Source organism: Amphiprion ocellaris, chromosome 11 (genome assembly GCF_022539595.1).
Source record: "Amphiprion ocellaris isolate individual 3 ecotype Okinawa chromosome 11, ASM2253959v1, whole genome shotgun sequence".
NCBI lineage: Eukaryota > Metazoa > Chordata > Actinopteri > Pomacentridae > Amphiprion > Amphiprion ocellaris.
The window spans coordinates 31,828,359-31,856,159 of NC_072776.1; the positions used below are offsets into that span (position 1 = coordinate 31,828,359).

Here is a 27,801-nt window from a genome sequence, read left to right on the forward strand (position 1 = left end):
TTCAACAAAATCAGATAAACTTGTCTGACTAATGTAATATATATTATCTAATATCTATAAATATGAAGGTTAAGACCCTGCAATATAGATATTATACAGTATACAAATATGCCTCACTTATTTAAATATTAACAACAACAGCATAATAATAATAATAATAATAATAATAATAATAATAATAATAATAATAATAATAATAATAATAACTATTATTATTATTATTATTATTATTATTATTATTATTATTATTATTATTATTATTATATACATGAATATTTATTTATTTATACAAATGTAGCTCATAATTTTAATATTAATTTTAGTGCACATTTATCAGATTGAACTCTACAAGATTCTACAATAATAATTATTACAGACATTAACTTGACAAATTTAAATATTAAGGTTAAGACTCTACAATAAGACATAAATTCTAAATGTACTTGACTAGCTAAAATAAATATTAGTTCCTATGTACTAAAACAGATACAGGAAATATTTTGTTAATTCAGATGTCAAATGCCCGAAATCTGATTTTTATTAAGAAATCATCACCTTTTAAACTGATATGATGAATTTATTAGCAAATTACTAAACTTTTGCACATCCTAAAATGATATTTTCCCCGTTTTACATTGTAGTCTATGAAATAAATAAAAACTTGATTAATTTTAAGAAAACAGACGGATGAAATTAGAGAGTATTTAATGATTGAAATGGAGCATTTAGAGGTGGTGGAGACCAAAACGGAGCTAAAAGGAGAGTGCATTTGAACATGAGCTGGACAAAAACACAATTTTAGTTTGATAATTAAGTCTGTTGTTCTAAGATTTGTTTGAATCATTTGCACATTTCCATCCTCAAATGCCCCAAAACAGATTTCCATTGCCAAATCATCACCTTTAAAACTGATACGATGAATTTATTAGCAAATTACTAAACTTTTGCACATCCTAAAATGATATTTTATACATTTCAGTTTATGAGATAAATAATAACTTGATTAATTTTCAGACAACAGGTGAAACTAAAGACTATCTGATGATTGAAGTGGAGCATTTAGAGGTGGTGGAGACCAAAACGGAGCTAAAAGGAGAGTCAATTTGGACATTAGGTGGCTATAAACACAACTCTAGTTCAAGAATTATGAATTTTGTTCTGTATCTTCCTCTCAAGGGGTTAAAAAAAATCACTTAATGCAGCTTTAGGTGTAAATATTTTAGTGTGTGATGGTGACTGAGGAATGTTAAAGCAGCTAACGTGGCTCTCGGTCGCTGTGTTTTCTGATGCCGTTCTGTGAAAAAGGTCACAGCGTTGACTCTGAAACCTCAGAGCGACCGACCTAATCGCCGGCACACAGCGAGCTGGAGATAATGGAGCTGATGGTGAGATGGATGGGGGAGTGTTGTCATGGAGACCGGGGCCGAGATGCTCGCAAGGAGGAGCGAACGACTCGCATCGGCTTTAAAGTGGATGTGGTGAAAATGGCTTGACGGCCTGCACCTCGGTAATCTGCCGCCACACCCTGCAGCAGCGTGATGGGGATTACACGGAGCTGAAACCGGCCATTTATCAGCCAGATTCCTACTGAAAAACAGCTTCTTATGGAAACTGGGCCTGAAAATTGTCACATTTTACAAAATAAAATATCAAAACTTCATCATTTAGTAGCTGTTAGTGTTTGAAAAGATCACAGTTTATGTCCATGATCAAATCCAGCACTGATTACCCAGATTATTGGAGAAATAACACATTTTTGGAGGTGAACTCTGAATATGGCATCAATTAGACTGTCAACAGTAAATTTACTCCTCATTTCATGCAGTGTTTTGAGCCTAAAATGTTTTTTATTGACCTTTCAGTATCATATACTGTGGTATTTTCCTGTAATTTAAACTTGGATATTGTTTAAATTTTACTGATTTTCATTTTAATTTACTATCTGATTGAACAGCAATCGATCATCACTGAAGGATGAATGTTAAAAAGTTCTCTTTTAATGAAACGTGTACAATCCATATTAAAAAGAGCATTTCAGCAAAGAATTGTTCTAAATTTTGACAAAAGTATTTAATTCTTTATTCAAATGTGTTTAAGTTCCATCCTTGATTACTAATAATCAGTTTTTAATCTATTTTGTGCGTAAAAATGTGTAAAGTTGCTCAAATTGTCAGTTAAACGTACAATATTTGAATTAAAATTTAGTAAAATAGACTCTGTGGCTACAGAGCCTGACTTTGATTAGCTTCATGCACATGCATCAGCTATTGTTTATTTTTTTTCCTGTTTAATATTAAGTTCTTGATCAAAAATAAAATGTAAAATATATTAATATTGTATAATTTTATTAATTTAACTTGTCAGTTTATGAAGAACACCAAATATTTGTGGTACAAACCTGGAAATGTAATTTGGCATATTGTGCTTTTGTATGTAAAGTTGTAATATTGAAATAATTCAGCCAAATTTGTTCAAAACTGAATCTGCAGAAAAAAATAACTGTATATTATGCACTGTAAAAAAAATATTTTTTTGGACAGTTTTTAACAGATTTTGTCTTAAAACCACTTACTGTTATTTTACAGATTGTTAATGTTTTGTTACATTACAGATAATTATTATTAAAATCATAGAAAAAAAATTCACATGTTAAAACTAAAAAACTTAACCAAAACTATATATAACAACTACATCAAAAATGTAAATTTTTACAAATAACAAATAATTCTTTTACAACATTTTGCTGTAAATTTATACTATTTGTTACTTTATTTAATCAGCAAAAAAAATAATATTTTACAGGCAATTGTCATTACAAGATCTATAATAAGGGTTGAAAAATGGCAAATTAATTTTGTAATTGTTATTTTACACATTTTTCTTATATTACACATAATGCCTGGTATAAATTACAGGGAAAAATATTAATTTACAAGTAAACTGTAAAAAAATGATGCTCACATCAAAAATCTGTATATCTATAAACACTGATTTGCTTTTTCAGAACATTTAAGCATAAAATCAAAACTTTTACTCCATGTAAATCAGCCAAAAAAATCGTTATTTTGCAGATATTTGCTCTTCTTTAAGCATTTTTGTAGTTTTTGAGATAACTATTATATCTTTTCTGAAAATTTTTTTCTGATTTTCACCATTTTATTATCTTTTGTTTTTTACAGTGCACAAGTTGACAGGATCGGTTATTTATGTTGATTATGTGTGAAACCCTAAAGACAAAATCTGTGTTTTCATAATTTGTAAACTACAGTTTCAAGGCATAAAAAAAACACCATAAATACATGTTTTAACTGTTTCCTGTTGACAAGCTGGTTGGTCGAACTTGTTAAGGCGCTTTTATTTCTTTCAAATTATAATTTATTTTCTAAAGCTTTCATTTGCTCGCATTGGTTTTTCCACCAAGTTGTCTCTTTTTGTTCAAAGATTTCCTTCTGAAATGATGAAATTCTATGAAAACATGCAGTATGAGCTGAACTTACCTGTTATTACAGTAAAAACCTCCCACATGTGACTCGTCTGTTGGTCTGGAAGCTTCTCTCACTTTGACTGTATGAGTTTAAAACGGTAAAATGTTCTTACACTGAGTTAAAATGGCCATCAGGGCGTTCTTGAACACCTCCTTGGCTCGCTCCATCTCCTCCTCGTGCTGAGCTTTCTCGCTCATCAGCCGGCGGACGTGGCTGTTGGCCGACTGGATCATGGAGTAGAAGTGGTTGGCCGTCCGTCGGTTGACTTCGCCGCGGTCGATCCAGGTGAACAGAACCGCCGTGGCCTCGTTGAAGTTGTGGTCGTCTGAGGGAAGAAAGTCAGAAAAAAAGTCCAGGGATAAATCTACAAGGTGATTCTCTTTTAAAAGACAGTCTCCATTCACAACTTTTAAAACCAAACATGATGCGTGTCCGGTATTTCTGTCTCACTAAAAGCAGCTAAAACTCCCTAAAGCTGAGTTCCAGAAGTAAAAGTCCCATTCATTCTCCCCACAGACAGTTTTAGTGACTCACACTGGGAGTTTTCTGCAGTTCAGACGGGATTCGACTCTCCTGTTTGAATCATCAGCACCAAAGACAAATAACTGTTAGAAAATATCTGATTCTTGGATAAAAAATAAAAGCCTGAGAACATAAAAACTGAAGGAAAGTATTCAGCTTTGACTTCCAAGGTGTATTCATGCAACAAATATCTAATCAAATGTGTCGCTAACGAAGGAGCTAAAGATGACAAAAGTTAAGTTTGTTGACATGATGCCACTGTTGCCGTTTATTTCTTTAAAAAGCCAGTTATTTTACATATAATAAGTGCAAAGTTTATTTTTTACTATTATCACAATCTGGGATTAGTCAGTGATAAGTGCTAACATTGATTTTGATGCATTATTATTATTATTATTATTATTATTATTATTAAGCCTAAGATTTGAATAAAAACTCACACTCAGGACCTTAAAGACAAAAACCTCTGTTTTAAAACCATAAAAAATATAACATATCTATGTTGTTTTCCATTTTCACTGAGTAAAGTTTTTAAGCAACATGATCATCAACATCAGTCATAACTATTTTGATATTACCATAGTCTAGGATTAGTCAATGATTTGCACCAACATTGATTCCCATGCATTATTATTATTATTTTTTTATTATTTGAATACAAACTCACACTTAGGACCTTGAAGACAAAAAAATATGTCAAACAAGAGTCATAAAAACATCATATATTAATACTGTTTTTCAGTTTCACTGAATTAGATTGTTAAAACAAAATCATAAATATATAATCTTTATTTGAATGGCTCATGTTGATTCTTTTAGCTGATTTTACGGGAACTCGGACAGATTTCACCTCGTTTGTCTTTTATAGTCTGACATGAGATAAGATACAATGTAAAAAAATATATATTAGTCCATAACAGTGGAAAATAAGGTTGATATGTAACATTTCTATGTTTTTTCTTTAGGCAAGGACATTTTTGTCTTTAAGGTCCTGAGTGTGAGTTTAAAAAATAATAGTATATAAGATCAATGTTGGTGTTGATCATGGACAAATCCCAGACTGTGATCACAAAAAATCCCTTTAGCACTTATTATGAGGAAAATAATAGATTTCTTTAGTGTTGTTTCATAATAAACAACAGCGGGATCATGTAAACAGACTGGCACTTTAAGGGTTAAAATCCTGAAAATGAAGAAACATTTGGTAGAAATAATCAGAACTGATGTAGATGAAATGCAAATGAAATGAGATGAGATGAGATGATAACATGGCATGAGATGAGATAAGATGAAATAAGAAAAGACATGACAAAATAAGATGAGAAGAGAAAAGATATGAGAAGATACAATGAGATGAGATAAGATGAGATAAGATATAAAATGAGATGAAATTAGATAAGATATAAGATGAGATAAGAGATAAGATAAAATAAAAGAAGATGAGAGATAAGCTATGATAAGTTGAGATAACATACAATGAGATGAGATGCAATGAGATGAGATGCGATGAGATATAAGATGAGATGAAATGAGATAAGATATAAGATCAGAAAAGATAAGATATAAGATGAGATGAGATGAAATAAGATATAAGATGATGAGATAAGATAGATAAGATGAGATAAGATATAAGATGAGATGAAATGAGATAAGATATAAGATGAGAAGAGATAATATAAGATATAAGATGAGAAGAGATAAGATATAAGATGAGATGAGATACAAGATGAGAAGAGATAAGATATGAGATAAGATAAGATGAGACTAGATAAGATATGAGATGAGATAAACAGAAAAAAGGATAGTGGGTGTAGCTCTATTAAGTGTCAACATGCAGAATGATCTCATCAGTCTTTACAGAACAATGATCAGGACTGATGCAGATGAAGTGCAGATCAGATGCATTTGAGTTCTAAACATCATATAGCTCTCATTCTGGTTCTGATAAATGTAATGTCTACATCTTATAGTTTTTGCTGCTGCTAGCTACATGCAGCTTTAATGTAGTGATGCTACAGAAACAGAAACTCCCTCAGACTTTCAGAGCTTTGTACACCAAACTACAGCAGATTTGTCTTGACTGTGGTTCTGCCCAGTCTGAACAACACTATGGCTGCTCTTTCATAGTTCCTCTGGTCTTATGAACACTTCAACTCAGCCAGTAAAAGGATTCCTGGAGACATTTTCCCTGAACTCCGTCATGACGACATGTTAGCACCAGTCTTCATATCTTCCTGCACCACTCCTTTGTTTAATATCTGGTCCCTCATTGTTCCAGTAAGATGGATGAGCTGATTCTGCATGTTGACATTTACCAGCGCTACGCCCAACATGACTCCAAGGGGCCTTGTTCTGAACAGACACAGTCAAATTAATGTAAAGTTGCAGGAATGTCAGAATAAATTGCAGGTTTGTGGTGCACCAACAGCACTCGGTAATCAGTAACCAGGATACTGGTGTTTATCACGTCTCCAGAGAAATGAAGACCCAGAATTCTCTGAGCTTCATGTAAACACCCCAAATATGATCAAAACCAGAGATACTGCTGGGAAATGAAGAAATTATGGAGGCTCCTCACTAGTAACCCAGCAGCTGTTTAATATCAGGATTTCATGAAGGCAATACTGTTATTTTCAACAATTAGGGGAATCTTTGCAATATCTAGATTAGAAGAACCTAGATAATGTCAACAATTCTTTTGTATATTTCTTTTTTATTTGTTTTTACAGATTTTCTCTACATTTTACACATCATCTTGGCTGCTACAACTGCAAATTTATCTTATATTGTATCGTATCTTATCTACTCTACATATCTACACAAATATTTATTTTTAAGCCTTTAAACCCTGTTTGTTTACATGATATTAGTTATTTATTATGAATAAACACACTATAATTTTTCATTATTATTTTTATTTTATTTTTCAATTATTTACCATATAGTAAGTGCTAAGTAGATTATTTTTATAATTTTTTTACAGTGTCAGATTTTTAATAAAATCTCACACTAAGGACCTTAAAGACAAAAAAAAGTACTTTAAATGACTCATATTTTGTAATATACATTATCTACCTTATTCATCTTATCTACCCTTCATCTACATATCTACAACAATATTTATTTATTTTCAGGATTTGTAACCCTTTAAATACCAGCTTGTTTACATGATGCCACAGTTACTTATTATGAATAAATACCTTATCATTATTTTATGATTAAATTTATTAGTATATTTTTTCAGTTATTTTCTATATAATAGAAATAAGTGTTAAGTGGATTTTTTATTTTATTTTATTTTTTTACGCAGTGTTAGATTTTTAATAAAAACTCACACCAAGGACGTTAAAGACAAAAAAGTCCTTGCCTGAAAAATATCCTAAAAATGTACTTTAAATGACCAATAATACTACAAAAATATTTATTTAATTTCAGGATTTTTAGCCCTTTAAATATCAGTTTGTTTACATGATGTCACAGTTATTTATTATGAATAAAGACACTATTATTTTTATTATTTCATTTTTCAATCAGGACTTTAAAAAAAAAAAGCCGTGTCAGGACCTTAAAATGAACAAAAATGTCCTTGTTTAACAAACACCAAAGTGTCCGCTCAAATGCATCTAGGGACATTTTTCTAAACTCTTTAATCACATCCACAAGTAACTTCTGCTAGAGCTCAGACTAGATGGCACTGGAACTCAACAACTGCTAGCATTTAGTCATTAAAGATAATAATTAGCGACTTTTTTACATCCTCCTGAAACCATCTGCCTCTAAAGTCCTAAAGGTGTTTAAACAAAGAAACTGATGAATGTCAAGAAGGAGGATTGTTTTCGTATTGAAGCTGCTCTAAAACGCTCGTTAATTTCATTTTCTTTTCAGAACATCTGAGCTGAACTCCCTCCCGATCCGTACGGTGACTGAGGAGTGCGACGTGGAGGCTGTTTCATGGGACCTTTAACATCCAGTCAGGCTAAACAAACAACAGAGCAGCTAGTGAGGACTGAAATCCCTCTCTGGGGGCGCTCGCTCTTCACGGCTCCGTGAACCACGCCGCAGCCGACGAGCACAAAGAAAAGCCATTTTTGATTTTCGACTTTTCAAGCAAAAAAAAGCTGCATTCCGGTCTCAGCCATAAAAAGCAGCGAGTCTCTGCGGGCCTCCATCGAGTGCATTCTCCTCCATTTGAATAACAATGGAGCGGTGCCACGGAGCCCAGAACAGAGTGAATTAGGGAGCATTTAATGAGCTCGGTACCCGCCGCAACACAACCTGTAAGAAGACACTTTCTGATAAAGGCCCATTCACACACGGCAGCAGATTACAGTCACATTACAGCGAGCACAATGAGGCGCCGCCGAACGGGGACGACTCAGGGAATAATGGAAGTTTATTTCCCCCGCTGTTTGAGGCGAAGAATGAATTGAAAAGGGTTATTCGGAGAGAAAACATGCTTGTTTATGTTGGGTATTAGAGGATGGATGGGGAGGCTGACGTTTGGGTTTTGGAGCTAAATTGGCAACGCAGAAGCAAATACTAGAGATTCAAAGCAACCTGCTGCTGGTTTAAAGGAGATAAAACAACAGAGACAGGATAAAAGGGAATAAGGCAACTTCATTCTTCTAACTACTGTGATTAACTGCTTTTTTTTGTTTTAATGGTGTTCCCGACATTTTACACAAAACTCATTGCTGCTATAACGACACATTTATCTTGTCTCAGATTTTTTATCCAAACTCATAGTCAGGACCTTAAAGACAAAAATGTCTGTCATAATCACAGCCATAAAAATATCAGATATTATTATTGCTGTCCATTTTAACCCTAACTACAAAATAGTATTTATTTTCAGGATTTTAACTCTTTAAATGCCAGTTTGTTTACTGCTGCTATTTATTATGAAAAAAAGACAAAAATACATCACACTCAGGACCTTATAGGCAAAAATGTCCTTGTCTAAAAGTACACTAAAAAATGTATATATCAACATTATTCTCCACGATTATTGACTAATATTATATCATCCTTATCTCAACGTATCTTTATTATCAATCTCATCTCAGATTTTTTTATACAAACTCACATTCAGGACCTTAAAGACAAAAAATGTCCTTGTCCAAACAAATAAATACATTTAAATAGATTTTTTAAAATGACATCATAATTTTCCACTTTCAATGAGTAATATTTTTCATCCTGTCCTGATCATAACTACCGAATATGTATTCATTTTCATGATTTTAACTCTTTAAATGTCAGTTTGTTTAAACAGTGCAGCTGTTACTTATTATGAAAAAGAGACAAAAACATACTATTTTCCATTAAATTAGTCCAAAGAGGATTTTTGTTTTATATGATCACTGGGATTTGAACACCAACACTGATTCTCATGCATCATTATTTTTTGTACGATTTTTAATATAATGTCACACTCAGGACCTTAAAGACAAAAATGTCATTGTCTAAAAAATGCCAAAGCAATGTTATATATCAATATTATTTTCCATTATCTCATCTTATCTGACATTGTTCTATCTTATCTTTATTATTTATCTTATCAAAGATAGTTTTTTCTAAAAATTCACACTCAGGACCTTAAAGACAAAAATGTCCACAGCTATAGAAATATAGAGTACTAATCCTGTTTTCCACTTTCACAAAGTTAGATTTCTTTCTTTCTGTAGTTAAACTGGAGACGCAGAAGCGGATAAAGGATAAAGGGAATAAGGCGACTTTATTCTTTAAACTACTGTGTTTAACTACTGTCTATTTTATTTTGTTCATGACATTCCCTACATTTCATACTACCCTCTTTGTTGCTAAAACAGCAAATGTATCTTATGTCAGTTTTTTTTTTTTAAAAAACTCACACTCAGGACCTTGAAATGTTATTTGGTTTAAGAGACAGTTCGGAAATATGGTAGTTTTGGGGACTTCATTGTTTTTCCATAGTGAGAAATGAATAAATTCCTTACATCTGTGCTCATGTACTTAGTGTAGGCTTCTGTTATATTAAAAATACAATCTTAGGTTATCTAGGTTAATTGTTGGCTGTCTACTGGATCATAATTTAATTGAAAAAGATTAGTTTACTCTACTCAAATGATCTGAACATTACACACACAGATGCAGAGAAAACAATGACACACAATGAGGAGACTGATGATTATATCTCGTACCAGACAGAAAATTTTCATTTTATTGTAAATATTACCACAGTGTTGCATCAAACATGGACCATCTGCTTTCTTCTACCTCTGGCAGCTGCCATGGAAATATTTCTGCAAGTCGAGGTTTGAAAACATCTGATTCCCGCAGTCGGTGGTATTGTGTTGCCCGGCAACAGGTTACTAATACCGGAGACGTGCGACCGAATAAATACTTTAACTGTGGGTGCAAAATGATAAGTCAGTGGTGAAAAATATAGAAATAAACATTTAGTTTCCTTATTATTCTATTTCAGCTGTTTGCAGCAGATTTTAGAATGAATATTTGGGATGTTTCAGGTGGAAAAATGACACCAGTCTGATTTTAATGCAGCAACACTGGAGGATGATGTTCAGTTTCCCCGATGAGGAAACAGGAAACACTAATGAGCAGCGTTCTGGAGCTGGATGGGATTAAATTGCACCAAATTACCAAAATGATTCCAGCTTCCTACCACACGTATGCAGTAGTTTCAGTCAGGAGTTTAGGATTCAGCCTCAGCAGAGAGGAGGAGGAGGAAGATGACCTTCACACTCCTCCACACTCATCACTCAGTCATCACACCTCCGTCAGCCCACGTTTCCTTCACATCTCCTCACGTGCACAGAAAGCAGGTGAGAGGCAGCTTCAGAGGAGGACAGGAAGTCGCCGACGTTAAAGTCAAAGCTAAAACACGGCAGATAAACGAGGTGACGCTGAACGTTCAGAGCCTGCAGCGAACTGAACATCGGAGCCGCCTTTGAATTGAATTATTCATCCTCATGGTTGGTTCTTTTACCAAACACATTCCTGCTCAGGTCCTGAACAGGTTGGAGGGAAAAAACTGACGGCTCCTGTTAGAGCACAAAGCAAGGCCATAGATAGTCCAGTTTAACCACGATAGTAATGCTTTAATGCATAAAATACTTTGGTTTAATACGAGATAAACTTAACTGCTCCCTAACTGGGAGCAGCTGGATAAAGATGAAAGAAGTAGGACGAGACTTTAAAAAATGGCCAAAAAAAAAGATATAATAGTTTGTTAACAAGGTTTTCTTTTTGCATACTCACATAAAAGCAAACATTTGACGTGTCATGTGACTCTTTTTCTGCACAAAATGAACCAATCATCAGTCAAAAGGTTGTTTTAATGTAGAACAACGAGGAATATTAAAATATATTGTAGTAAGAAGTGATGTGAGGGAGGAATGCTGGTAGAAAATTACCAATCATGTAAATTAAGTCATTTATTTTACCACTTAGTGACCCTAAATGCAAGAAAAGAAACAATTAAAAACTGGGGTTTTTGCTTGAAAGTTTTATAGCTTCCAATATGGCGATGCATAAAAATATTTGTGAAATTTTAGCTTCATACATCAAATACTTTAAAAAAAAAAAAAACACTTTTTGACTTATGTTTATATTTTTAGGGCATATTTTCTGACTCATGTGTATCTTATATTTATTCTACTGATATTTCTAAGACTTTGAATTGGAGCAACTAACTTGAGCAATTTCCCCTCAGGAATCAGTGAAGTATTTCTGATTATTGCAGATTTTGCAGGTTTTTTATCAAGGAGACTTAAGTTGAAGTCACATCTTGAATCATAATTTATCATTTTATTTTTTCACATATGTCTTATTTAGACTTTTATTTTGAAAAATAACGTGTACTGAAGGGGACTTTAGACTAGTGATTGGAACAATAAACTCGTTAGAAAAACAGTTACTGAGAACAAATCACATCAGAAGAAGTTTCATTTTCTCATTGACTTCTATACAATCTGCAACCAGAGGAGTCGCCCCCTGCTGGGGTTTAGAGAGAATGCAGGATAAGGCTTCACTTTTTTCCCCCCCATTTTTACATACAGATTATGGGAAAAACAGCATTTTACTCTAGATGGAGGTTCATTTATGGAAACTAAAAGTCTAATAAATGGATTATTTCAGCAGCAATGCACATCTTGCAGGATTGAAACAGATAAAACTGAAAGTAGCTGTGCGAAATCAAAATGAAAATTGCTCTATTTTTATTTGATGTTGTGGAGAAGAGAACTTAAAGGTAACTTTGTTTTCATTTTAATTCCTGCTCCACGTGTCTTTCTTAGCCATTAGTTTTCTTAGTAACCTTTTTATTCTGTCCTCTCGTTACGCAAACATTCAGCATCAGTGCTTGTCTTCTATTTGACCAGTGCAAAAACTCAAGTTTTTAATCATTTAACACCTAAAATGATTCACCTCTAACCTCACTACCACATATTTTCAAACACACCTGTCACTTTCTGTGCAGACTTCTTTAGTAGATGCCCAAACAACTAATAACAACTAAAAATCCCATTTTGTCGTGTTGTAGCTTCGAAGATTTTTCCTTTTATCAACTCCTTTATTGTCACAAAATTCCTGTTTTCTGTCATTCAGAAGCTCTCGGAGAAAAATCCGTCTCCGAAAAAAGCCAGAGCAGAACAATAACAACAGATAGCTGCTAACGCGCCACGGTAAATCACTACAGAGCAGTTCGACTGTAAACAAACAGGGATGTAAACAACAACAACAACAGGGATGTTTGTATCGGTGCGATGGAGAATATCAATAATTGTGTAGCTTCCTGAATCATTCATTTGCACTTCTTGCTATTCGATATCACAGCAGGTGAACCAGACGGGAGATTATACACACACACACACACACACACACACAGACAGACACACACACACACACACACACACACACACACACACACACACACACACACACACACACACACACACACACACACACACACACACACACACACACACACACACACACACAATGACATTTAGAGCTTTGTTAACTGTGACCTTGCATTTTTTTTTTTTTTTTTTTTTTTTAGCTGAACGTGGTTTTTCTCTAATATGTTTGATAAAAGTGATTTTCTTTAGTCATCGTATCCATGACGACGCCGGCAGGTTTTGTTCTGCCTCCTGAAAACGCATCAGATGTCTTATTTTTACACGGATCAGAGTCAAACTAAGCCTGAGAGTTCAGCATCGTCGACTTTTTTTTACGTTACGTTTACTGGCTCAACAAAACCTAAAACCCCAATCAGAGATAATGAATTTCAGGAAGACTGTTATGAACTTTCTTTGATAACCAGGTTTTCTTTTTGCATGCTCACATAAAAGCGGACATTTGATGCATCGTGTGACTCTTTTTCTGCACAAAATGGACCAATCATCAGTCAACAGGTTGTTTTAATGGTGAGTTATGAGGAATATTTAGATAAATTATGGTAAAAAGTGTAATTAAGTTATTTATTTTACCACTTAGTGTCTCTAAATGCAAAAAATAAAGCAATAAAAGCTTGCCTAAAAATATTACAGCACAAAATGTGGAAATTTGTAAAGATACTGACGTCATTGGAGTTTCATACATCTATTTCTTTTTTAAAATCTGCCTGTCGACTCACCTTTAGCAGCTTTTCTCTCACATTGAATTTGAGGCTGTTTGAACAACAATATTTCAGGAACTGTTCAAGATAAAAGCCTGAAATCTTCTCTGTTATTTCTCATCATGTCATTGATCCAGAATCTGTAATATTGGACAAATAGATCAAATAGTTTGAAATAAGTGAGCTGAAATATGACAAAAAAAATTAACCTGTGATAAAAAAGTTCCATCTTTAAACTGGAATTAACCAAACCATTGATAATGTAGACGTCAACTAGTGATCATTTCTGAACCACATGTAGTTTTACGTCACAAGAAAACAAAACTAAACATGGAAAATATGTGCTAATATGAAATAATTGATAATATAAATAAAAAATATTTATATTTCTGTTGAACTTTCATGACTGATCGAGCAGATATGACAAACCGTTGCACAAAAACAAAATTATTAGCCGACAATCTGATCCACATAGAACAGATTTCTGGTGTTTCAACGTGATTCTCCAAATAAAACTAAGATTTTTTGCTTTATTTTGGTGATATTTTTCAATTTCTGGCCCCGCTGCTCAGAGATGGGACTTTTTCTTCATATTTCAAGAGAAACTCACCCATAATCTGATACTGTTTGATCTACTTGTCCAATATTATAGATTCTGAATTAATTACCTGATGAGAAATGAAAATTGAGTGAAAATTTCAGTTTTTTTTAATCTTTGATAGTTCCTCAGATATTGTCGTTCAAAAACCTTAAAATATAAATGTGGAAAAAAACATGCTGAAAGTGGGTTGATGAGCAATTTTAAAAGGAAATCTCCGAAAGTATTTTAAATGTTGAGCTGAAATTTCACATGTAGCTTTATAAATATGCAAAGTTCTGTTTTTTCTCTTTAATAATTCCTGAGATGTCGTCATTCAAATGTAGCTTCAAATTTCAGCGCAGAAAAGATGTGCTGAAAGTGGGTCGACGGGCAATTTTTAAAAAGTCTAAAAATTTCAGTACAAAAGTCTTTACACATGATTTTGCCTGCAGACTTGAACATCAGCAGACTCAGGACACCACTTCTAGATTTGTTCAAACTAATATTTCTGACTGACATCTCAAATCATCACCATCTCTGATTTGCTTGAAACTTTTTGATTATAAACGATGGATATTTAAAATGGTGTCTCTGAAAGTTTAGATTCATATATCAAATATTTTCAGAGGCAGTTATATTTTTAACTAGAAAAGCACTCAGAGAGCGCAGTACTCCACCAAGGCTGCTCATTCCCTCATATGGCATTGTCAGAACTGCAGCATTTGTTTATTAGTTACTGATGATCAGAAATCACGGCACTATAGAATGTGGCCATTTAATATAGATGTACCCACAAACAAAATGACCTTACACTGAGCACAGGTGTGTGTTATGCATGTGTACGTTATGTACGGATACCGCATCACATGACCTAAACATGTAGCGGGCGACAGGAATTGATGGGACTCAGAAACACCCCCACAATTTAATCAACTGTTCCTTGTATCACTTCTGACGGATAAGTCCTGATAAGTCCTCAGTGGTGGGTTTGGATCACAGTCATGTGATCATCAGCAGGCAGCTGACGTAGTGTTCACTTGTTGTCATGGTTACAGTGACACCCTGCTGCTATCTCGCAATGATACAGAAATCTTAAACAAATCCATGGATCCAGACTATAAGCTGCATCACTGCCGAAATATAATCACTTGGTCCTTGTGTCATTTCTGACCTTCTCTGAAAATTTCATCCAAATCCGTTGGTCTCTTTTTGAGTACCGTTGCTAACAGACAGACAGACAGACGGATAAATTATGGTAATTGTCACATAACTCCGCCACAGTCCTTGGCGGAGTAAAAATTGCCTGTTAACCCACTTGTGTTTTAGCACTTTGAAATTTGAGGCTACGTTTGAACGACAGCATTTCAGGAACTATTAAAGAAACAAAACTGAAATTTTTTATATTTATAGCTACATGTTAAATTTCATCTCAACATTTAAAATAATTTTGGAAATTTCTCTTTAAAATTACTTGTCGACCCACTTTCAACTAATTTTTTGCACATTTACATTTGAGGCTGTTTTGAACGGAACTATTAAAAATAAAAACCTGACATTTTCACTCTTGTTTCTCATCACGTCATTGATTCAGAATCTATAATATCGGACAAGTAGATCAAATAATCTCTGATTCCCGCCTCCTTCCTCACCTTTGAGTCTGTCGGCCAGCAGCGCCGCCTCGTGTTCGGAGTAGTGGACGATGGGAGGAGGCGACGGCGGCCTCAGTCGGTCTTCGTGGATCTTCCGTCGGTGTCGTTCCTCCCGGGCCAGTAGTCGCTGTTTACATTCCCACTCGTACAGGTCATCCCTGGCCTGAGCGAAGTCCACATGGATCCTCCCCGAGTCCTTCTTATCGGTGCTGGAGCCAATTCTCATCCGGTAGCCTGGAGACCAGAAGAGGACGAGTCGTTTTCCAGCTGCACTAAAACTAAACATTCACCACAGGAAGTAAAACCTGACACCCACCTGACAGGTAGAGGGCCTTGTCCACCATGAACTCCTCACTGAAGCGGATGTGGCAGAAGTTCTTCTTGCTCTTGCGGATGGCGATGATCTCCCCACACTGGTCAAACACCTCCCTGATGATCTCCTCGGTGGCGTTCTCCGGCAAACCTCCGACAAACACCGTCTTACAGCCAGGAGGACGCTCACGAGTGGACGGAGGAGGCAGATCTGAAGCACGATAACATCATATATATCATCATCATCATCATCTTCATCCACAGTTTATATACAGATTTCCATCAGTCACAACATAATATAATCTGTTATTTGGTCTCACAATTCTAAATATATCACACTGTATACTTTACTACTATATTTTTATTTTACTAGTAAAATGTACATTTTCACATTTTATTCTTATACATTTGTACTTAAATTTAAGGACTTATTTTTCATGTTCATCTTATATTTTTCTACTTCTTAAATTTCTCAGACTTCGATTAGGAGCAACTGTAACATAAGCAACTTCCTCTCAAGGAATAATGAATTATTACTGATTTGGATTCTGAAGTATTGTTATTATTAATGTTATTATTGTTATTATCAAAAAATATTATTTGTCATTATTATTTCATATTTATTTTAATTGTATATGTATATAACATATCATGTTGCACTGAAGGAGGCTTTAGACTAGTGACTGGAACCATAAACTCATTCAGAAAATGTTTACCAAGACAACAAACCATATCAGAAGTAGGATAATGTCCTCATTGACTTCAAGGCAATCTGACTTTTTTGTGCAACCAGAGGAGTCGCCTCCTGCTGGATGTTAGACAGAATGCAGGGTAAGCCTTTGCTATTTATATAGTGTTGATGTTATAGTGGGTATGGGGTCTTACTGGGGTTCTGTATAGATGTTATAGTGGGTGTGGGGTCTTACTGGGGTTCTGTATAGATGTTATAGTGGGTGTGGGGTCTTACTGGGGTTCTGTATAGATGTTATAGTGGGTGTGGGGTCTTACTGGGGTTCTGTATAGATGTTATAGTGGGTGTGGGGTCTTACTGGGGTTCTGGGGGAACAGGGTGCAGCTCTTGCAGTGGATGATCTCCTTGATGACGGGCAGCTCAGAGGGAACCGGAGGAGGAACCAGACTAATTCCTGCCATCATGGGGTTAATGGGGGCGATGAGGCCGAGACCAGGATCGAACCTCTGGATGCACAGAGAGTCTGGAGGACAAAAAAGATGAAACATCTGAGTGGAACATTTATAAAAATAGTCTTTAATACTTTGTACAAATACATCAAGGATGGACAGACACCAGGAAGCAGACTGTTTTTTACTAATAATTCACATTTTATAGTTGAGCTGCAACAATAATCCATTAATTGATTTGATTGATTGCTGGAAACCAAATTAAAATCTATGATCCAAGCTTCTTAAATGGGAATAATATCTGGTTTCTTTCCTCCTCTGTGACAGTAAACTGAAGATCTTTGGGTTGGTGACAAAACAAGACATTTTCCAACATTCTGCAACAGTTAATTAATTAATCAGCAGCTACTTTAATAATTGATTCATTGTTTTGAAGGTTGAAATTCTCTGATTCCATCCATCAATCTTACATGGCAATATTTTCTCGTTTCTTTCCTCCTCTATCGCAGCAAATCTTTGTGTGTTGTACAAAACAAGACATTTGAGGAAGTCATCTCAGACTTTGGATCAACATTTTTCAGTTTTCTGACATTTCATAGTAGAGTTGCAGCATTTGATCAATTAGCTGTCAACTAGTAAAACAATCAGCAAATACTTTGACAATTAATTGGTTTGAATGATTGCTTTAAAAAAAAGCCCTCTGATTCCAGTTCCTTAAATGTGAATATATTCTGGTTTCTTTCCTCCTTTTGGACAGTAAATCTTTGGATTTACTGTCAAACAGGACATTTAACGTCTATGTTCTATATTGGCATGTTTTGTTTTGTTTCTTTACAATTTTCTGACATTTTATCAACCAAACAATCAACCAGTCGAGACAAAAATCAACAGATTAATGAACAATGGAAACAATCTGAAATAAGTGTTGGCGATGCAAAGTTTTGGAGTTAAATTAATAAAAACTTTACAGTGCATGTATTCTTATTGTGTTAGTCTTTAGTTGTGTGTCGCCTCACAGAGCTGCATACTCTTGGTTAACATTATTAATATTAGTTAATTTAACAATGCACATTTTTTTAGACATGCATCCTCCTAATTATGTGTAATAACTGATACCTCATCCTGTTGTACATAATCTTCTACATGATATTTATAAGAAAAAAAAGAATCAGCTGTATATAATGTTCTTTTTTTTTCTTTTCTGCAATTTTTGCACTGTGTTTCTTTTTCTTATCTATTCCTGCACTGCCTTTTTACTTTTTCTTTGGAGCTGCTGTAACGGTGAACTTTCCCCACTGTGGGACCAATAAAGCTTATCCTTATCCTTATCCTTATTAATTTAAAAAAAGGGTTAATTGTCATCTGTAGTCCCTGAACAGATGTTAAAAACTCACTCTGATAACAGAATATATCATTAGATTAACAATTCTTGAGATAATTTATAAACTTGCAGAGAAAACTAAAGAGAAAAGTGAATTTAGCGGCCAGTAAATTAAAAAAAAAATCACACAGGACACAATTATTCTTCATTTCAAGACACTGTGCAACAAATGAAACACATAATAGAAGCCAGACAAAGCAATCAAATAAAGAATGTTCATGTAAGATATGAATTAAATAACAGAACATTATTTGAACTGATTGAAAACACATAAAGAGCAACGAATAAATGAACCCTGTGTTCTGCTGACTTTATTTTAATTTTTGGGAACATCTCTTAATCCAAACGAACAACCTTTAAATCCTGCAAAGCTGATCAACATTCAATGAAACGTTGTTCACAGAACTCATAGATTACGTTCCTAAAATTGAACACATGCAGCAAGTTAATACATGAAGTCATTATTTTTATTGTTGTGTTTTTGTCCAGCTCACTTTAAACAACGAAACACTAAAGATTCAAACAAGAAAAGATCCGAGTTCTGACTGAGCATCTACAAAACAACCGATAAAGTCAAAAAACGGACAAACAATTCAATAATCTTTCATGATAAACACTTTTTCTTCTACTCCAGGCTTTTTAAACACATTAAAATTCACCAATCCTTCCTGTTTTTCATCATCTATCTCCAGGCCGTGTGATAAATCCTTTACACGTGAGAAAATAAACTTCGAACAGCTGATGCTGGAGGTTTTTGACTTTATATGGGACTGAAAACGGAGAAATTAGCATTTGAAATGGAGCCGGATAAGCTGCTTGTGTGACCAGATTCAACTTTTAAACGCCAACAATCCTTTCCAGAGGATCGTTTTTACTGCTGAAAGCCATATTTTCTTTCCCCCAAAAATATTTCTATCTTTGCGTTAGAGAACATCTCCAGAATGACAAATGATATTTTGATTTTTTTTTTGCACGTGCAAATACATTTAAATATTTTCTCGAGTCTGATCAGGCGAGTTTTCCAGGTTTTCTTCCACGATCTATAAAACCTAAACTTCGTCTTTAATTCTTACAATCTCAGCTGTTTTTGGTAAATTATGGAGCGTTCTTCTAACCCAAACTGAACCACATTTTCCTTTAAATAAACAGACTTCTGCACACTAACAGAGATAACTTATACTCTAACGTAGATATAATAAATAGAAACTGGAGCACAGAGACGAGTACATCAGAATCAAACATGTAATGAACAGAGAATATGTGAAAGTTTACCTTTTGATTTAAATAATTTTCCACAATATTTAAGTTATTTGAGATGCACCTGTGTAGGAAAATAAAGGCTCATTGAGTCTACACACAATGTGAAATTACTGGACTGGTGCAAAACGGATGAAAGTCAAAGCATTTGCCAAGAACATTTTCATTATCAAGATGCTGATTATAAACCGTCAACAAGATCAAACATTTAGCAGATGATGTCGGACTATACATTCAGTCAGATTATGTCATATTTGCTGGGTTTTTTTCAGTAACGTGGGTAAAAGACGTAACTGTTGGTCAAAAAAATCTCACAGTTTCTTTACTCCTCTGGATAAATGTGTCAGATAATCATGTTCAATCCGATCAGAGAAACATTTTCTGTTTGTTCTTTTGTAAATAAGCTGAAAATAATCAGAAAAAACCACAGGCAGAGCTTTTAAAAGCTCCGATTCTCTTCGCGTTTCTCTGCCAAAACCACTTGGAGGAACCCAGGACTGAAGGGACGAGACTTTAGTCGTTCTGTCCGTTAACAGGTTTCACATTTAAAACGACGCTCGATTCATGAGTTTATCTGCATTTTATTTCGATTCTCATTCTGTGACATGAATTGTGCATGTTATGACGTCAGCGTGATGTGTTTTATTTGTTTGTTTTATTCTTTTTTGCTGTTTAACTTTGCTTTCTTTCAGTCCAGTGAGAGATTTTTCAGTAGCTGTAAACTAGCATGCATCCATTTTTCTTGTTTCTTTATCAGGTCACAGGCAAGAAAAGGTTGAAAAACTGGAGTTTCATTTATCAAAAGCAAAAAAAAAGAGCAGGAGAGCAGGAGAGGAGAGTGAAACAGAAAGAAAAGCATCACTATCTGGGAGAAAACACAGATAAGAAAAGAGAAAATGGGGCCTGGATCTGCTGGAAAAGACAATAAAACATCATCTCTGGCGCGTTAATGGGAAAGATGAAATAGAAAAGCTCTGCGAGGAGGAGAAGAAGAAAACGTCTGTTCTCCAGGACAAAGAGAAAACGAGGAAGATAAACAGCGAGAGGACGGAGGCGACAGCAGCAATGCTTCAGCTGTCGGGGTGAAAATAGAGCAGGCAGGTTTGGAGGAGCAGCGTCGCATGTTTCCCATCTCCAACGCTGCAACAACAAGGCAGCGGGAGGAACCAGACGTCAGCAGAAAATCCCCCCGACGCTGCCCACACAGCCTCACCAGCCACTGATTCAGATTGCAGCCGAGGGAAGCTGTCACACAAGCAGAGGACAAACGTCCCTTATAGTAATTTAATAGAAAGAAATGTTTCTCTTTCTGCTCAGGCCGGAGGATTGATAGAATGCACCATTGATTCGGTGTGAAAGCTTCGACTCCTGCAGCTCCAAACTGGGAAACAATCAGCGGCAAACACAGAGTGAAGCTTTTTACATTTCTAGGTGGTTTCAGACGGAGAGGGGATAAAAAAACTGAGCTCTGGAGGACAAAGTGACAGTAAAAGGATGAATTTCAGAGTCTTTATCTCTGCATCTGTCTTTGGTTTGGGTTTTTCTGAATGCAATGGTATAGAAACATGCTAAACGGTAGTCATTTGTTTGCAAGTTTTGCTGAGATTTTTGCTTTTTCTCTCTGAAATTCTTGCTTTTGTTCAATATTTAAGAAGTTTTGCACACATATATTGGTGCAAATGGAGGGACGAGGACTTCTGTCTGAAAACTAGCACGTTTTTAATCACATTTTCTACATTTACGTGCCCTAATAATGTATTTATTACGAGCATTTTCTTTGCACATTGTCTAGATTTAGTCAGGTTTTAGTATTTGTTTTTGCAAAAATATAGCACCTTTCATGGAGATAAATGGTTTTTCAGCAGGTAAACATTGATCAGTACGATCCTAATGATTCCAAACATCTTCTAAAGCATGCTTCCACAGCAGTGTCCCTACATCTGTCCCTGGTTCGGGTTTTTCTGAAGACAATGTTATAAAAACACTGAGATATAGTCATTTGATTCAGAGTTTCACTGAGATTTCTTTGCTTTTTCTCTCTCAAATTCTTGTTTTTGTTCAATATTTTAGATGTTTTACACATATATTGGTGCAAATAGAGGCACCAGGACTTCTGTCCAAATATTAGCACTTTTTAATCACATTTTCTACATTTACATGCTCTAATAATGGATTTAATAAGCGTTTTAGTGTTTGTTTATGCAAAAATATACCTCTTGTGGAGTCTTCTTGCACCTTTCTTGGAGATAAATGGTTTTTCAGCAGAAAACACCTGAATATATTTTAAAAAACCTGAAGTTTGGAGGACAAACTGACAGTGAAACAGAGGATGACGGTGACTAAATGCTTCTTCCAGCAGTGTCCCTGAGTTTGTCCTTGGTTTGTGTTTTTCTGAATGTAATGTTATACTTTTTTAGAAACACTCTAAAGGTGAACCAGATAAAGTTCCAGTGAAAACAGATTGTCAGTTTGTACGTCCACTGCTTTGGTTTATTCTAAAATGTCTCCGTAATTATTTCATAGACTGTCATTTCATCACTTTAGATGCTACTGTTGGTATGGTATTATAAGTGTTTTTTCTGCAGGTGTACATTAATCAGCATAATTCTAATAATTCCAAACACTTTCTAAAACATGAAAACAACAAAATATAAAAAGCTTTATGCTGAAGTTCGACTTGTTGAATTCGACATTTTCATTGTGCAGGTTGTTGTTTCCGGCAGTAAAGAGGATTTTGAAAACAGTAACATGTAGATCTTCTACATCCAGTCAGTCAAACTACACTTAAGATTAAAAAACACTTCTTTTTCATTCAATACAACAGATTCTTTTTTTAAAGAGTAGATTAAGGCAAATATGTTCTAAACTGAAGCTTGCAGTTTAATTTAAAATGTTGATTTAGCTAAAAGGGGACGGACATGTGGGTCAGAATAAAATATCTCAGCCATAAATCCTGCAGCAGACAGAGTATTTATGATCCTCACAGGATGAGTTGGGGTTCTAGTTTTATGATGAGTTACGTAAATAACTGACAAATCAATTCAGAAAAATGTCGAGAGTTTCCAAAGATGTTTAAACATCTGAAAATCGCTTCAGATTTAGTACAGTGGCCCCTCAGGTCACATCATGATCCACTCCCTGCTGGGCTGTGATGTACGGAATCACATTAGTGCCAAAATAATCAAACGAAAATAAAAGTTTGGGAGAGACAAAAAAAAAAAAAAATGATGAAAGGACATATTATCAAAAAAAAAAAATAACAGAACAGCAATGTGTTTGCAGGTTATAATTTTTACTTTGAAGAGTATTTTTTTTCTGCCTTTTCTCTCTAAAATTCTTGTTTTTGTGTAATATTTAAGAGGTTTTGCATGCATATATTGGTGCAAACGGATGGAGGACTTCTGTGCAAATATTAGCACTTTTTTTGCACATTTTCTACATTTACATGCTCTAATAATGTATTCAATAGGAGGTTTTAGAGTTTGTTTTTGCCAAAAAATAGACCTCCTGCTGAATATTCTTGCATCTTTGTTGGAGATAATTGTTTTTTCAGCAGGTACACATTAATCAGCACAATTCTAATGATTCCTAACATCTTCTAAAGCATGAAAACATCAAAATATATTTTAAAAACCTGAGCTTTATGTTCCAGTTTTATTTAGTTTTTTGTCTTTTTCGCTCTCAAATTCTTGCTTTTGTTCAATATTTCAGGAGTTTGGCATGCATATATTGGTGCAAACGGATGGATGAGGACTTCTGTCCAAATATTAGCACTTTTTCACACTATTCTACATTTACATGCTCTAATAATGTATTCAGTGACAGCTTCGAGTGTTTGTTTTAGTGAAAAGAATACCTCTCGTGGAGTCTTTCTTCATGGATAACTGGTTTTGCAGCAGGTTTTCTTTGGTCAGCACATTCCTAATAATTCCTAACATATTCTAATTCTCACCCAGCATTAGAGCTCCAGGATAAAGAGCTGTGAAACACTTCCTACACAGCATTTTGTTTGGCAAAAAGGAGAAAAAAAAGACATTTTTTATTATTAGATATCTTCAGGCTTATAAAAAGGAAAAGAGTAAAGCAGAAAAAATGCTTGGAAGGATAATCTTCCATAAATCAGAGCCTGTGCAGCCGAGATGCATTCAGAGATTCTCCAGGTCTGAGGAAAACTCATTAAAGCATCCTGTGCGATAACCTCGACAGGTAAATTACCCGTCTTCCTGCTGCACATTCGTCATAATCACACAAGGCTGCTTTCTGCTCGCGGCTTTTCTGCTCCGAGCCAAAGCCAGGTTCATTTCTCTGGCTGAGAGCTCGGCAACGTCTGCCAGAAACCGAAAAAACAAGAAGAAGAAACGCAGAGAAGAAAAGCAAAATGCAGGAACACAGGAGGGAGAAAAACTGCCAAGAGATGGAAAGAGAAGCTCTGAGAGGAGGAAAAGGAGTGTTTATGCCTTTAATTGTGAATATTTTATAACTGTGTGAGTGTTTTTAAAACCAGAACCACCAGAGAAACGCCTGGAAACATCTGGATGGAGTTACTCTCCAGGTGAGAGTCAGAACACACCCTGACGAATAAAGGTTTAAATTAATCCTGAATCTAATCTTAACCTAAATCAAACCGTCTCTGCCTCGTTTCTACCCCTGAATAAAAGCTGAGTGCAGCAGTGGATAATGAGTTTTTCAGAATATTTTTCAGATTATTGATGAATTAAATGTTCTGCTTCAGGTCTGATCAGCCTCCTCTCTGTCTGTCGTCACTCTGTGGTCTCAGAAACACAAAGAAACACAAACCAGGAAGTTAGCTTCTCTCACAGCGGCTAATGCTACGCTAACTGCTAGCGGCTAAGTTAGAAGCAGCCAAAGATTAACCTGAAACAGAGTCTAGAAAACAATAATAAAGATTTAAGGATCTCGACCTTAATGGACAATAAAAGTGATAAAACAGAGAAACATTGATAAAATAGAGAACAGCAGGAGACAAACTGATCAATCTCAGTCACATAAACAGAGGAGAGGTCCTGATTTAATTCCTAATATTTCTATTTTATAGAATTTGGAGAATTCTGAGTCACGATGGAAAGATTTGAATCTTTTTTTGTCAAATTTTAAGTCATTTCGGACGACTTCTTTTAACCGTTTTGAAGATTTTTTGACTCAGTTTCTAAAAGTTTTTAAACATAATGGAGAATTTGGAAAGTTTCCAGTCATTGTTGTCATTTTCAACATTTCTGAAACCATTTTGAAAAAAAAAAAACTGAGTGGCTTTGGAGCAGTTTTGACTCAATTCATCTAATTTAGCTGTCATTTCGTCTAATTTTAAGTCCTTTTGGAAACATTTTTGTCAGCTGATCTGCCATAAACAGAAGAGAGCATCCCGATTTAATTACTCTTGATTCTGTTTAGAATTCTGAGTCACTGTAGTCAGGAATTATTTTGGACAATATTTTAACACTTAAAAAAAAATCTGACTTGCTTTGGAAAAGATTTGAGTCATTTTAGAGAATTTGAAGTCATTTTGGATGACTTTTCTTTAAAAAACTATTTTGAAGATTTTTTTTCGTCACTTTGGGAAATTTTTAATCATTTTGGAAATTTTGAATCACTTTGGAAATGCTTTGAGTCATTTTTGTCACATTTTAAGTCATTTTGGACGATTCTGTAACAAATTTGAAAAAAAAAAAACCTGAGTCGTTTTGGAGCTTGGAGTCACTTTAGACAATTTTAAATCATTTTAGAAACATTTTTTCAGTTGATCCCACATATACAGAGGAGAACATCCTGATTTAATCACTCCTATTTCTATTTTGCCAAATTTACAGAATTCTGAGTCACTTTGGGAAAGTTTTTAATCATTATGTAGAATTTCAAAACACTTCGGGAATGTTTTGACAAATTTTTGGCAGATTTTAAAGTCATTTTGGACAACGCTTGAACCATTTTGGGGAAAAAAAACTGTCTCCTTCGAAAAGTTTTGAGTCATTTTATTAAATTTTAAGTCATTTTGGAAACATTTTTTTAATCGATCCCACATAAATGGAGGAGAGAGTCTGAATTTGATCACTCCTGTTTCTATTTTACATATTCAGTTATAGTCAACTTTATTAATGAAGAAGTTTAGTTATTGAGGACAGGTTCTGTGATATCACATGCTGTTGAAACATCACATCTAATCGGTATCAGCTCCAAATATCGGTAATTAGCCTTTCTTCATCACCAATAATCCACATCGACCCTAAAAAAACTCCCATAACGATCGATCCCTAGGAATTTATAGTCATTTATTTTTAACTAATTAGAGATGGTCTCTGATGATTTGAGACAGAATAATGTGTAAATAAATAAAAACAAATAAATAAGATACTACTTTAAATGTCTATAGTTTACAATAAAATTATTTTCAACAAACTGGAGATGATTTGAGACAGAATAATGCATAATTAATAAAGACTTTAATAAATAAATAACCCATTGGTTTAATATTTAACAGTAAAGTCACAGGGACCACTGAGTACTTTGACTTTTGATGCTTCTTGTACATTTCCTAAACTACACTTAAACACTTTTCTTTAAGTCGAACATCTACTTGAAAAAAACTTGTATTTGTCTGAATAAGTGGAAGCACATGTTTTTGTGATGTGGATTGAAGTGACCCTTTAACACACCTCACATCCACTCGTCAACCTTTTGTTCTGTTTTGTCAGTTGTTCATCGTCTAAACGTTCCCACGTGTGATTTAAAGAGGGAGGAGACGTGCAGCTGCTGCCAGAGGTGGAGTCCGATCAGCATCACATCATCGCTGCAGTAATATCATGTCATCGCTTTATTATTCCACCTCTGCTCCGCTGCTATTTGGTTGCTATGTTGCCGTCCAGCCCTCCTTTACAACAGCTCTGCTCCTCTTTGCTCCATTAAATCCATGCATTCTGTTATTATTTTGGGCTTAAAACTCCACAAATCTCCCCACAATGCAGCACTTGTACAACAGTCTTTACGCAGCAGCAACACAAATCCCCCAAAAAACAATTTCATAAATATATCCTGAGGTGAAATTAAGCCGAGAGGAGCAGAAAATGAAAGACTCGGAGCTTAGTGTAGTTTTCGTTGGAGTGTTGTGTTTGGATGGTGGCCACGCTGGACGCACCGCTGAGGGACAAATAAAGCTCCACGACTTCAGGAAACTCTGTTTACATTCGACTCCACGGGGATGTCTCAGGGTGTATGGTTTAGATATTAAGAAATGAGGACGGAACGGAGGCATTTATTGCCTCCAGATGTCCCAGGTTCTGTTGTGTTGAGTGTTTTTCCAGCCTTCGCTCTTAGCAAAGTGTCACAGATTGATGCGTCTGGAAAAATCTCTGCTGCATGTAAAGTGTTGGAAAAAGGCCTCAGACCTTCTGTCAATGCAACAATGTGAAAATATTCCTTTACAGCCTCAATTTATAAGTACAGAAACACAAGTATCATCTGCTTCGTGATGTTAAATTATCAGTAGAGGAACCTAAAGTCTGAGTTTCACTACATTAATCAGATAATTAATGGAAATTAATGCTAATTAATTCTCCAGTTAAATGGATAAATGTGCTTAAAAAGACAATCACTTTCCTCTTTATCTATCATTCAGACAGAAACGCTGAACAAACCATCTTCTTGACAAATCATCCGGTTTCAGATGTTTTTTTGACAGATTATATAACAATATAATTAGAATCACTTTATTTATACTGCAGCTTTCTAAAGTTTCAATGCTGCTGCACACAGTAGACGTTAAAATAAAGCCGATTAAACCAGAGAGATGAAACATCAAATGTATTAAAAGACAAAATAAAGTAGCCACAATGAAAAGAATAAAA

General features: G+C 34.8%; 1 protein-coding gene across 2 annotated transcripts in view; it reads right to left on the minus strand.

Annotated features, from left to right (window-relative positions):
- The window catches only part of enox1 (ecto-NOX disulfide-thiol exchanger 1), a 178,647-nt gene that overhangs the window by 38,133 nt on the left and 112,713 nt on the right, over nucleotides 1–27,801 (minus strand). For both annotated transcript variants that reach the window (XM_023299366.3, XM_023299364.3), the window contains exons 7-10: nucleotides 17,217–17,381; nucleotides 16,172–16,378; nucleotides 15,856–16,089; nucleotides 3,598–3,810 (exon numbers count right to left, since the gene is read on the minus strand). In XM_023299366.3, the coding sequence (XP_023155134.1) occupies nucleotides 3,598–3,810; nucleotides 15,856–16,089; nucleotides 16,172–16,378; nucleotides 17,217–17,381 (819 nt within the window). The remainder of the gene's footprint in view (nucleotides 1–3,597; nucleotides 3,811–15,855; nucleotides 16,090–16,171; nucleotides 16,379–17,216; nucleotides 17,382–27,801) is intronic.